This window comes from Rhynchophorus ferrugineus, unplaced genomic scaffold (genome assembly GCF_030347505.1).
Source record: "Rhynchophorus ferrugineus isolate W39M unplaced genomic scaffold, kcgeb_rfMv2 rfM5, whole genome shotgun sequence".
In the NCBI taxonomy this organism is placed as follows: domain Eukaryota; kingdom Metazoa; phylum Arthropoda; class Insecta; order Coleoptera; family Curculionidae; genus Rhynchophorus; species Rhynchophorus ferrugineus.
Window position 1 is genome coordinate 8,532,764 of NW_027472584.1, and position 13,042 is coordinate 8,545,805.

Consider the following 13,042-nt stretch of genomic DNA (forward strand, 5'->3'; position numbering starts at 1 on the left):
GAGATGGAAATTTACTCTTCACTCTCTGCTCTAAAACGCTCTATAACGGTTCGATTATGTTGAGTTCTGGCGATTGTGATGGTCTGTGAAGATGTTTGATGATATTCTGACTATTCTCAAACCAAGAATAATTTTTTGGATAGGCGCATTATCATCTTGGAATATGGCAGTGTTATCAAAGGCACTATATACTATGGCAGCAATATGCTAGTCTTAGTAAGAACTTTATATTTGGAATGTCGAGATATTCATTCGTACTAATCTGGCCAGTGATGTGAATGAGAATACTGATTGAGTACCACGATATTGAGGCCCAAGTCATAACGTAACCTCTCCCATTCTTCATTGTAGACAAGCAGTCCGAATCGTAAACCTTTTTTGGGGTCCTTCATACATAAAGGCTGTTTGTGGAAAACAATGTAAACGATTATCCATCAAATCGTTGCACCACTTCTTCCATAGTTTACTGTTGGTTTCCGTTATAAAGGCTTTCGCAATCGCAGCCCTATTCTAAAAGTTAGCTTTGTTGAGCTTCCACTGTTCTACTGATGCGATAGTTGCTGATTCGAGTTCGCTCAGGCTATAGATGTTTTAATTTATGTATGTGGTATATGTGTAAGGGTGTACAGTCTGACAACAAATAACCATTGAATTATCTGGAATAATATATATATATATATATATATATATATATATATATATATATATATATATATATATATATATATATATATATATATAATTTGACCACTAGCTAGTATGAAAGAATGTTTATAATTTCAAAAATTAGTAAATTAATTTAATTCATAATTTATAGGTGATGTTTTATGCAACCAAAATTGCACACATTTTAACATATATGTTTTTTATTTGAACATATTTTATATTGAGTTAATTAAATTAGGGTAAAACTTTATTAGAAATTAATTTTTTCCTATTGAATTTTTAAAAGTCGATAATATTACAATTAATTACGTCGATAATATCTTTAACTTCCTCCTAACATTTGCAGGTTAGAGACGTGTCATATGTCAGATATGAATTTTATTTCTAATATTTTGTTTAATAATATTAATTTATAAATAACATATAACATATTTTTGAAATGTTAGCATCCGCATCACAAAATATGTCAAATACAAACTCTTATTCTAATGATAGATCTCTGGGTTTTGAGAATGAGTACTCAGGGGATCTTGCATCTGGGGGCTTTTTTCATTCTGATTTTAAAAAGTAAGTTTATGATAACATATTAGTTTTCTAAATAAAATAATTAATATTTTTAAGGCATGACGATCTTAAAGAAATGTTGGACTCTAATAAGGATAGTTTGAAACTTGAAGCTATGAAGCGAATAATTGGGGTTCGTACATTAAATTATTTTCTTTTCACTTTTAAAATGTCATATTTTAGATGGTTGCCAAAGGTCGAGACGCCTCAGCACTTTTTCCAGCGGTTGTTAAAAATGTTGTTTCTAAGAATATTGAAGTTAAAAAATTGGTATATGTTTATTTAGAAAGATATGCTGAGGAACAGCAAGACTTGGCCTTATTGTCAATATCAACATTTCAAAGAGCTTTAAAGGAACCAAATCAATTAATAAGAGCTGGTGCATTAAGAGTGTTATCGAGCATAAGAGTTAAAATGATAGCACCAATAGTAATGTTGGTGATTCATGATGCCTCCTCAGATATGTCACCTTATGTGAGGAAAACAGCTGCTCATGCAATACCAAAGTTATATAGGTAATGTTAAATTTTATATTTAGTTTACAGTGTTATACAATATCGATCTTATAGTTTAAGCCCAGAATCAAAATCTGAGTTAGTTACAATTATTCAGAAATTATTGGCAGATAAAACTGTCTTAGTAATTGGATCGGCAGTAATGGCTTTTACAGAAGTTTGTCCAGAAAGGGTAGATCTAATTCATGAAGTGTATAGGAAACTATGTGCCTTGATTGTAGATGTAGATGAGTGGGGTCAAGTTACCATAGTAAATATGTTAATGCGATATGCTAGGTCTCAGTTTGCTGATCCAAATATCAATGTAAGTAAATAATCACATATTGTGACACCATCTAACCTTGATTTTTTAGGAAGTAGATGAGGAAACAGACCGTCCTTTTTACGATTCAAGTTCAGATACATCAGAAAAGCCATCTCCATCTTTAGACCCAGATCATCGTTTATTGTTAAGGTCAACTAGACCACTTCTTCAATCAAGAAATGCGGCAGTAGTGATGGCAGTAGCACAACTATATTATCACGCTGCACCAAAAAGTGAATTTCATTTGGCTGCCAAAGCTTTAGTTAGGCTTTTAAGATCCCATGCAGAGGTCCAGAGTATTGTATTAAATGCTATTGCTTCAATAAGTGCAAAAAATAAGGGCATTTTTGAGACATATTTGAAGAGTTTTTTTGTTAGAACATCAGATCCAACAAATGTAAAACTTTTAAAATTGGAGATATTAACAAATTTAACTACAGATTCAAATGTTCTGATTATATTAAGAGAACTTCAGACATACATTTCAAATAATGATAAACATTTTGTTGCTGCCACAATACAAGCGATAGGAAGATGTGCCTGTTCTATTTCTGAAATTACTGATACGTGCCTTAATGGTTTAGTGTCTCTACTGTCTAACAGAGATGGTAATTGTAATTTATTGTCTTAAATTTGAAAACGAATGTGTCTCTTTTTTACAGAGGCTGTAGTAGCAGAAAGTGTAGTGGTTATAAAGAGACTTTTACAAACACAGGCTGCAGATCCAAAGGAGATTATAACACATATGGCAAGACTTCTTGACAGTATTACTGTTGCACAAGCTCGCGCTGCGATTTTGTGGCTCTTAGGTGAACACTCTCAGAAGGTTCCAAAAATAGCTCCAGACGTCTTAAGGAAATTAGCAAAAACATTTGCGGATGAGGTAGAAATTCAGTAATACCTTGGTAATTAAAAACAAATAATTATTACTTTGTAGCATGATATTGTTAAACTACAAGTTATGAATTTAGCAGTGAAATTGTATATTACAAATCCTGAGCAAACTTCACAGTTGTGTCAATATATCTTTCATTTGGCACGTTATGACCAAAATTATGATATCAGGGATAAAGCTAGATTATTAAAACATTTTGTTTCTGGACAAAATGGAAAATTAACAGCTCAGGCTTCAAGAATATTTTTGTCAAGCAAACCGGCCCCAATTTTACAATCTCAATTTCAAGGTAAATTTTTTTCTTACTAGTTATTGGAAAGTTTTGAAATATGTTTTTAAGATAAAGAAGATCTACAATTAGGATCACTATCTCATTATATTAGACAAAGAGCTAATGGTTATGAACCACTACCTGATTTTCCTGAAGTTCCACCATCTGGAGAGGTTAGAAATGTTGAACCAATAAATAAGGAAGAAAATACGAAACATAAGCATACGGTAAACTATTTTTTTTTAAAATATAATCGTATCTTTAAGTTTACTTTTATATTAGGAAAAGAAAGGAAATGAAGTATTTTTATGGGAATCTCCTTCAGAAGCTAGTTCTGCAGGTGAAAGTGAAAGCTCCAGTTCTAGTGATAGTGAGTCCTCAAATGAGGAATCTGGAACTGAACAGACTTCTAATGAAGAGGAAAGTTCTGCCGATGAAGAATCGGAAAAGTTAGTAGACACGAATAATAATACCAGTTTTGAACTTATTCTAATGAACTTATAGAAAATCTGAGAATTTTCAATCTTCATCTAGCGAGGAGTCTGAATCATCCAGTGAGGAATCTAGTTCCAATGACGAATCAGTGAACAATTCCCATTCCAATAATCATATATCAAATAGCGATGTGAAAAGAATAAGTAATACTTCGGCGGTTAATGAGAAAAAATCTAATTTAGATTTGCTGTTAGATTTCTCTGAAGGGGATATGGCGGCACCCGTTTTGACACCTTCTTTAGGTTTGTTTTACGATTGATTTTTATATTGCTTCTGTGCTACTATTTTGATTATTAGGTGGTTTTTATAGTCCTGCTACTCCAGTTGAAACTTTACAAGTTATTCAGGTTGTTCAGCCGTTATTTACTAATACAAAACCAAAGGAATTGCTTAATAAAATTAATGGCAGAGGCCTATCAGCTACATACAGATTTACAAGAAATCCACATTTATATTCCCCGAGCATGGCTAATATAAATATTACTTTTACGAATAATACTTCAGAAGATATAACTGATATACGATTAGGAAAAAAGGTATGTTATAAAATGATAGTTATCAATTTCTACAGTTTAATTGGTTTATTATTTAGAATTTAGCAGTAGGAATGAGTATGCATGATTTTGCCTGCATTCCTAAGCTGTCTCCAAATTGTTCACTTCCTGCTAGTTTGGGAATTGATTTCAATGACAGTACTCAGCCTGCAAACTTTGATATTGTGTCTTCCTTAGGTAAAAATCAAAATTGATAATAATGAAACATTTTAACATTCAATTATTTTAAGGGAATTTCTCCGTTTATATTAAACCAAATATAGGGGAGCTTCTTAGGCCCATAAAAATACCTTCTAGTTTGTTTATAGAGAAACAATCAAAACTTTGTGGAATGAACGAACATTCGACATTATTACCAGATAGTCCTAATATTGTTGAAAGAGTGAGTGAACTTGCCAATTTAGGGCCATGTGATACTACAGTACAAGATTACTTCAGGTATTTTATATTCTACAAAGAAAATATAAAGGATGTTATAAAATTGTTTCTATAGGTTTGCAGGGCAGACAATGACATCGTCCCACTTAACTTTAGTAACAATACATAAAGCTGAAAAAAGCAAGATTATTATAAATTGTGAAAACATCGTTTTCGGATCTGTACTGCTCAATGAATTGTTACAGAACATGAAGTCATAGAAATTGTTTATTTGGTTCACTGTACTATTAGTATTTTAACTATATTCGTTTTTTAAGTTTCAGAATTTTAACACATTCCTGAGGAATTTTGATCTATATATGGCTAAATATCTGAATGAGTTATATTTATTTTTGACATAATTTAAATAAATAAGTTTTGCTTAATATAGACTACAACTTAATTTACCTAATAAAACATAAGAAATCATACATAAGAAATTATTTATTTGAACACAAATAATACAAAATAGTGACTTCAAAAATAGAGATTTACACAAGTTTCCAATATCTTGAATTGTAACATTTGCACCTTAACATTTGTACAAAAACATTTTAGAAATATTCAAATTTTGGAAACTTGGAGAAAGTGAAAGTTATCACTAACAACTTTTAAAGTAAAAATATCACAAATAAATGTTATAATTAATTATTCAGTATTCCTAAAATAAATTAATATAATAATGACGTATTATTCTCGCGCATAATTTGCAACATATTCCATGACTTTCAGTTTAAAATCTTCTTTTGAATGCCTAAACTGATCTGCTGCATCCACATTAAGTGGGTCTTCGAAATTTAGTAAATCCTGCAAATGTATGAAAAGTATTTGCTTGTATATATACTTTTGAAAACTTCTTACTGTAAATAAGGCATGTAAACCCCACACTACATCGTTAAGTCTACGTATTGGTGACCATCCCATCCCATCAACACTATGTCTTCTTAATAAGGACAAACACACTTCACCTGTTTCAGATATATTTGGATGCCATAATTTAGTGGTACATTTGACAATGGGTGGCTAAATATATTTTTAATTAAACTTTAATCTACATATCATTATTTTTTATTCAAAATCCTACTTACAACCATATTGTATTCTTCTGTTACATTAATATCAAATCTAAACGTACCACCTTCCCAGTATCCTTCAGTCGGCTGGACAATTAAGGTAAATTTACTCAAATCATTCTCATTTACATAATTTACTGAACATGAAGCAGGCAATAACTGGGACATTTCTTGGGCTTCTTTAACAAGTAGTCGATCTCGTATTGGGGCTCTGGTATTGGGCGAGTCGTCGTTTTGATTTTTTTGTTTTAAACGTTGGGATAGGGTAATCATCGTTGACTATACAAAATATCGGTATACTTTGGTATCTACTAAGAATTAACAAAAGAAAATAATTTGATAATATTACAACATTTTTGAAATACATATAATATGAAATCTATTTGTTTTGAAGAATCACAGTTTTTATAGGTTAAATAACATTTGATAACAGCTGATTTTAAAATATGTCGATAAAACAGATTGCAACTGAAGTATATTAGCTATAGCAAAAAATAGCTAAAAATTTTGTTTATACTAGATTTTTATATGTAAAAATATTTATAAAAATATAACCTTGATTTTGAATTTTTTTGACCAATATGTCTTCCAGTAAAATTAGAATCCAATAATAAAGAATCCTGCATACTATTAATACTGTTCATATATTTAATAATAGATGACTCTGCGTGTACTAAATATTTTAATTATAGATATTGTCTATTCTTTTGAATTCAAAAGCATAGCAGTCTATATTCAAAAGTAAGGTTAATTTAATATAAAAGTGTAGTATTTATTTTTCTGTATAATATTCTTCCAAGGGTTTGAAGCATAATTGTATTAAGGTAATAATTTAGTATTTTTTAGATGTTTGCTATAGGTTATAGTATAACACCGCAATTTTAATACAATAAACAAGATTTTTGCTAAGCTTATTGAGAATTTCATTTATAAAAGACATTAATTAAAGATTGGCTTGTGTATAGCGACGTTTCTGGGTTTCAGAAAATGGAGACCATAAGGCCTACAGCTGAAGAATTAAAAATTTGTATGAGGGATCCACATTGCATTCGAAATGTATGTATTTTAGCTCATGTTGATCATGGAAAAACGACAGTAGCTGATTTATTATTAGCGACAAATAGACTTGTTAGTCGAAGAATGGCGGGGCTTTTAAGATATCTAGATGATAGACCTGATGAACAAGAAAGAGGAATTACTATGAAAAGTAGTGCGGTTTCATTATTAAATATTATATATGATGATGATAGACAAGCTCGTCGTAAGGTTCTTTTGAATTTAATTGATACTCCTGGTCATATAGATTTTTCATCAGAAGTTGGAGCTGCTATTCGTGTGTGTGATGGTGCATTAATATTGGTAGATGTTGTAGAAGGAGTGTGTGTTCAAACAAGAGAGTCTATTAGTAAAGCATTTGAAGAACAGGCCAAAATGATTCTTGTTATTAACAAATTAGACAGATTAATATTAGAATTGGATCAAGATATTGACTTAATGTTTCAGAGTATTATTAAGGTCATTGAAGATTGCAATGTTATAATAGCAGAACTTTATCAATATGAATTTATTAGCACAGAGGTTGATATTGAAGATTCTGGGCTACTTTTTAGTCCTGATAATGGAAATGTAATTTTTGCAAGTGCTGCTGATGGTTGGGCATTCACTACTCAACAAGTGTCAAAGATGTTCATTAATATGGTTAAAAATGAGACAGTTGAATCTTTGAATGAAAAAATATGGAATTTTGATTGTTGGATTGATTCAAAAGGTGAAATTAGGTTGGGTGCTATAGAAAAACATAAACCAAACCTCTTTATCCAACTTTGTTTGAAAACCATTGTTCATGTTTATCAATCTGTTGTTGTAAGGATGGAAAAGGATAAAGTTCCAGCAATTTTAAAGAAATTAAATATTGAAAATCCTACAAGGGAAATGACTACTGCTAATGACTGTAAGACACAAGTAAAAGCGATTCTTTCAACATGGAAGCCTTTGGCATATACTCTACTTTTACAATGTTTAAATATAATACCAGCACCTTCTAGTCTATCTGCTCAGAAAATTGAGTATTTACTCAATGTAAATCATTTTGTTGAAGATCCATTCTTGAACAAATGTGTACAAGATATGATTCCATATTTTAATGTTATGTCATCTGCTGAGGGAGCTCCATTTATAGGATATGTTTCTAAAATGTTTTGTGTTAACACTAAAAATTTATCACAAAATGCTCCTAAGCAGTTTATTCCAAAACCACGACGACCAGGTGTACCAGTTCAACAATTAGAAGGTCTTTCATTAAATGAAAAACCTAAGAGCTCAAATGATAATGAATTAGAAGAAGATAAAGAATTAACTCTTGAGGAGAGAATTAGTCAGGTTTCTAATGAAATAGCTGTTATTGCTTTAGCAAGAATTTTTACTGGATCTTTGAATGTAGGACAAGAAATTTTCACTCTTGCTACAGGATATCTACCTAGCAAAGATGGCTTACATTTAACAAATAAATACATTAATAAGGTAAAGATTAAAGAATTGTATATGCTTTTTGGTAGGGAGTTAATTCAAGTTGATTCTGTGCCAGCTGGAAATTTTTGTGGTATTGGTGGAATTGAATCCAAGGTGTTGAGAACAGCTACATTATCAACTAAAACTGATATAGTGCCTCTTGTTGAACATCCCACTTTTAGTCCTGTGGTAAGATATGCTGTTGAACCACTTAATCCAAAAGAATTACCAATATTACGCCATGGTTTAAAATTATTGATGCATAGTGATTCATGTGTTCAAGTTATAATGCAAGAGACTGGAGAATTGGTAGTTTTAACGGCAGGTGATGTACATCTAGATAAATGTATGGAGGATTTAAAAAAGAAATTTGCCAAAATTGAGATTCAGGTATCTAGTCCAATGGTATCTCTAAGGGAGAGTGTTAATAATATCTTTACCGAACTTACTGTACCAATTGAATTCGAAACTTCAAATATTTCTTTATCAATTATTATTGTTACCTTACCACAGGCTATCGCGGACGTTGTTAAAACCAACCATGAACTTTTAAAAACTATTGAAGAACATCAACACAATAGCCTTATTGACCTTATTAAGCAATTTAGTGAGAGAACTGATCGTGAAGGGATTGTATTGAAAGAGAAAACTTTTAAAAGTGAGGTGACTAATCGTGCTTTAATTCACGCGAAGGAACAAATTAAATCAGCATTTAAATCATGCAGTTCTCTTTGGGAAAATTTGGTTAATAAAATTTGGAGTATCGGAAAGATACATGATTGTGTTAATTTGCTTTTTAATGATACAGATGATTTTAAACAAAATATTTTTTTGGAAACTAATATTCATGACAAAAGAACTTTGTTAGCTCAGTGTATTATAAATCCTTTTCACAATTTTTGTAAAGCTGGGCCTATTTGTGAAGAACCTCTAATGAATTGTGCCTTTATTATAAAAAAGTTCCAATTGATTAGAGATATTAGTCCCGACAAAATTACTCCCCAGATGGTATCTTCAGAAGAATCATGTGTTAGAAATTTTATGAAAGCTTGCTTTGAAAAACAAGAACAAAGATTGATGGAACCAATGTACACGACTAGCATCCAGGTGAATACCAGTATATTAGGTAAGTGTTTTTTAACATTTGAAATCATAAACCACTTATGAGATATGTGATATTTATTTTTAAGTCTACATTAAGGCTTGTTTTAAAATAAATATATACAAATTTCTTAAATAACTAGCAGATAAGCAGAGAACAAATATATACCCTAAATCCAATTATTATTTTAAAAACAATTGGGTATCCCAAAATTTAGCCATATTTAAAAATATATTATTACAAAATAGATGCAAATATTAGTTGTCTATAATATGTAAGAATAAATAATCCATGTACCCTTTACTATAACAAAGAAACAGTACTTTGTTGTAGCAACTGGTTTTTATTTATTTTAAATATGGCCAAGTAACTATTTTTATAGAAATAACTTATTATTATTTAAGTTGACTTTAAATATTAAGATATGCAGCGTCAGAAAAGGCAGAATGTTTTTGCAAAAATAGGCAAAAACTGCAAGGATAATAAAATAATGTATTACTAAATATAACTGATAACGATACATTGCACTTTTTACTATTAAATGCAGTTACTACTTTATTAAATATAGAAATATTAATTAAAATAATTTAAGAAAAGTGGTTGGGAATAACCATTTCGTCAAATCACATATATGTTATAAATGTTTCTAATCCCATATCGCAATTTTTGCGAACTCTTGGGCTTTTTTCCATGGGAATGGTGGTTGTTCAAAACTTCTCGAATTTCTTAAAGGCCGACCTCTACGTTTATTATCAACGCACATCATTCCATATACTCTTATTCCAGGTACACTTGCATATGTAGGTTGATCGTGGGACATTGGACCTTCTGAAATATAAAATACATAAATTAATAATCTTTGTATGTTCATTATAAATATTGCCTATTTTTAATAAGTTTGCAAAGTTTTTGAAGAAAGTAGGTTACATTACTGACGATTTAATTCTGGTGTAGTTTATTAATAATTAGATCTAGTTTATAGATCGGCCAAAATTAATCTGTATAATTTTTTAATGATAATTTCCTCACCTAATACACTGTTGTCTGAACATCTGCATATTACCAAGTAATGCGATTTGCCAGTTCTAATATTTTGTAATGCTAGAAGTGACCAGTCCCTGGGAGCTCTACAAATACGCATTTCATTGGTGGGTTCGCATGTTTTAACCAGAGTTACTGCCTTCTAAAAAATATATTGTTATTAAATTTATTATAAAAGTATTGTGTTGTTAGCATACTATATTAGTATGGATAGTATAGTATTGTAGTGCTAAAAATGCATTTTGTGTAGTTTTTTTTAATGCGGTATTACATATTTCAATACCTTTGAAAATATAGGAAAAAAAGCGGTCAGACTATATCTATAGTAAAATAATTGTTATGATTTATGGCATAGTATTAATGTGATTTTCAGATTTTAGGTAATGTGAAATGATTTTTCATATATTAGAAGTTGGATTATCTCATTTTATTTCCATAGATGTCAGCACTTGAACAACTAATATGTTGATACTTTGTGTTTGAATTTTAGATGTCAGTTATTCACCTTTGATACGGCTAAGAGTGCGCAGGACAACTGGGTGTGGGTAAACTGATACCGATAAGGATTATCCAAATTTCAACATCATTACGAAGGAAACATTACGCTGGAAGTACTTGAATTTCAATGATGTTTTAAAGTTGCCTTTGAATGTTCAGTACTAAAGATCATATGCTTTATATGAACATGATATAAAATACAAGATCTTCAACCGGCACTGGTAATATTTTTTGAAAAAGCCATAACGATAAACAATTAACTAATGGCGATAATTATTTATAATCCAAAATAAAGCCCTTGACTATATAACTTAAATTAGAGGAGAGTTATTATCCTTAATATTTTAAATTATCAATATTGAGTTTAGTGTTTTGTAGGTTTAATGAATTTCTTTCCTGATATAACGCTTTTTGGTCATCATTTGATGTAATCAAAACTCCAATTAAAATATTCTGCAATATTCTGGCATTAGTTAGGAATAATTAAAACCAATAGGTTATAATATATGAAAGATATAAATGGTATGTTTGTAATTAAGAACTTCTTGGGTTTTTCTCATTTTGATTTTCTAATAACACCATTTTAAATATGTTTGTATGACAGCATGGATGTATTTTGCTATTTTCAGGATGAATACTATTTGTTTCATTATTATGGAGAAGAAAAATAGCTAGTACTGAGGACAATTTACTAGTTCGTTGTTTACGTATATATATTCAATATGACTCAGTTTATAATAGATTAACTAATTTCTATATGAACTTAGTTTACACAAAACATAAAAGTTAAACAAATCTATTTACAACGTAAGCAATTATATCTATATTGATTGTTTAAAAAAGTATGTGTTTAGCACTTTAACAAATTGTTTTTGCTAACAAAAAAGTCGTTCTCCTTGCCTATATTTTAAATAATACAATATATAAATTATAAGATATAATGAAAAATAGTTAGTATCAGATTTAAACAGATGATTAAGCTATTTTAATGTATTAGCAGTTATTGACTACTCACTCATTATCAATCAACATCTACAATTATTAACGCATTTTTGTTATATGAAGTTATTCGATGTTTTAAACAATAGTCTGCATTGTCTAATGATTTACAGTTAGGGGCCTCATTTCTATTTGAAATATTTACCCTTGATCTTCTGTTAATAGATAGTTCTGTGGTATGTAGATCGTCGGAGTTTAATGATGCTGAACAGGGATCTCTGTATCTGGACGGGCAAGCACATAAGGGTTGAGTCCAATTTAGTCTGACATAGACTGCGTTGCATACCTATAAGTAATGTGATTAATTAACTTTTTTGAGAGCATTTAATATTGTACATTGTCTTACTTGTTGAATAGCACATTCCGGGAGCAAGTAAATGTGTTGATTGTGAGGATAATAATGATATTTAGTTGGCTTGACTAAAGCAGCGCTAGCTCCAGCAGGTAATGGTAATAGATTCTGAAAAAAAAAATGAAATGTGTGAAGGTATTTTTTGGTAATTTTTATAACGTGGCCGATCTTTAACTAGGTCTAATTTTTGAGAGTTGGCCAAGAGAGTAATTTGCCATAATACGTGTTTTTAAATTAGAGTAAATTACATTTATATGGATATATGAGGAAGTTTATTGGTTAGTTATCTACCAGACTTACAATTCGAATCTAATTATAAGGAAATTGAAAGCGGTCTGTGGCAATCGTATCGCTTGAGGTATTTAAATTCCTTTGAACAAAACAGTATTTGGTAGCAGTGAGTTGATTCGCTTTTGCATAATTAGATTTAATTATCATTGAAGCTCGATACGTGTATAATTTAACAGCTACGATAGGCGGGGAATATACAGTAGCGTCCTTATTAACAATAGGTTCTTCATAAGGAAGCTCAATTTCAACTGTACCTAATAATTTCCTAACTGTGAAGAGAATTTTCTAATAACAAAGAAGTTATTTTCCGAAGAAAAAGCTATTAAAGTGGAAACGAAACACGATTTTGTTTTTTTTTTGTTATATCGATATTGTCTTCCCACGAATCCTGATACGGTAAAGTTGGTCAGCATAGTGGTAATTTTGTTATACTCTTTTGATTTTATACCTCAATGGAACTAATCAATTAATAGCGTCACCGCATCTTAACATGGTAG

At 30.3% G+C, this 13,042-nt stretch overlaps 4 protein-coding genes across 8 annotated transcripts in view; 2 read left to right on the forward strand and 2 right to left on the reverse strand.

Moving 5' to 3' along the window:
- Positions 1–1,002: 1,002 nt before the first annotated feature.
- On the forward strand, positions 1,003–5,067 carry rb (adaptor related protein complex 3 subunit ruby). 3 transcript variants are annotated; one of them, XR_013006042.1, is made up of 14 exons: positions 1,003–1,233; positions 1,288–1,363; positions 1,414–1,745; positions 1,800–2,049; positions 2,099–2,657; positions 2,712–2,932; positions 2,987–3,233; positions 3,285–3,442; positions 3,498–3,664; positions 3,720–3,952; positions 4,021–4,246; positions 4,303–4,441; positions 4,495–4,702; positions 4,758–5,067. XR_013006042.1 is itself a non-coding variant. In XM_076406234.1 (14 exons), exons 1-14 carry the CDS (start codon positions 1,106–1,108, stop codon positions 4,900–4,902), a joined length of 3,102 nt encoding a protein of 1,033 aa, XP_076262349.1. In that variant the 5' UTR covers positions 1,007–1,105; the 3' UTR covers positions 4,903–5,067. The 3 variants fall into 3 exon arrangements, 2 of the variants coding, with proteins under 2 accessions (XP_076262349.1, XP_076262350.1); XM_076406234.1 differs by having other exon boundaries at positions 1,007–1,233; positions 4,008–4,246; XM_076406235.1 differs by having other exon boundaries at positions 1,007–1,233; positions 3,750–3,952; positions 4,008–4,246.
- Positions 5,068–5,107: 40 nt separating this feature from the next.
- Positions 5,108–6,168, reverse strand: LOC143197655 (NEDD8-conjugating enzyme UBE2F). Its single transcript, XM_076406261.1, has 3 exons — positions 5,770–6,168; positions 5,543–5,704; positions 5,108–5,488 (listed from the first exon to the last, which is right to left on the reverse strand). Exons 1-3 carry the CDS (start codon positions 6,025–6,027, stop codon positions 5,372–5,374), a joined length of 537 nt encoding a protein of 178 aa, XP_076262376.1. The 5' UTR covers positions 6,028–6,168; the 3' UTR covers positions 5,108–5,371.
- Positions 6,169–6,471: 303 nt separating this feature from the next.
- LOC143197645 (elongation factor-like GTPase 1) overlaps positions 6,472–13,042 on the forward strand; it is a 151,475-nt gene continuing 144,904 nt past the window's right edge. For 2 of the 3 annotated variants that reach the window (XM_076406236.1, XM_076406237.1), the window contains exons 1-2: positions 6,472–6,578; positions 6,739–9,388. In XM_076406236.1, coding sequence (XP_076262351.1) covers positions 6,742–9,388 — 2,647 coding nt within the window. In that variant the 5' untranslated portion in view covers positions 6,472–6,578; positions 6,739–6,741. Of the gene's footprint in view, positions 6,579–6,738; positions 9,389–10,895; positions 11,565–13,042 lie in introns of those variants that run through there. The other variant, XM_076406238.1, reaches the window with a different exon arrangement.
- Positions 9,861–13,042, reverse strand: part of dsx-c73A (doublesex cognate 73A) — a 92,083-nt gene continuing 88,901 nt past the window's right edge. The window contains exons 2-5 of the mRNA XM_076406249.1: positions 12,249–12,362; positions 12,048–12,188; positions 10,394–10,547; positions 9,861–10,192 (exon numbers count right to left, since the gene is read on the reverse strand). Of these exons, the coding sequence (XP_076262364.1) occupies positions 10,011–10,192; positions 10,394–10,547; positions 12,048–12,188; positions 12,249–12,362 (591 nt within the window). The 3' untranslated portion in view covers positions 9,861–10,010. The remainder of the gene's footprint in view (positions 10,193–10,393; positions 10,548–12,047; positions 12,189–12,248; positions 12,363–13,042) is intronic.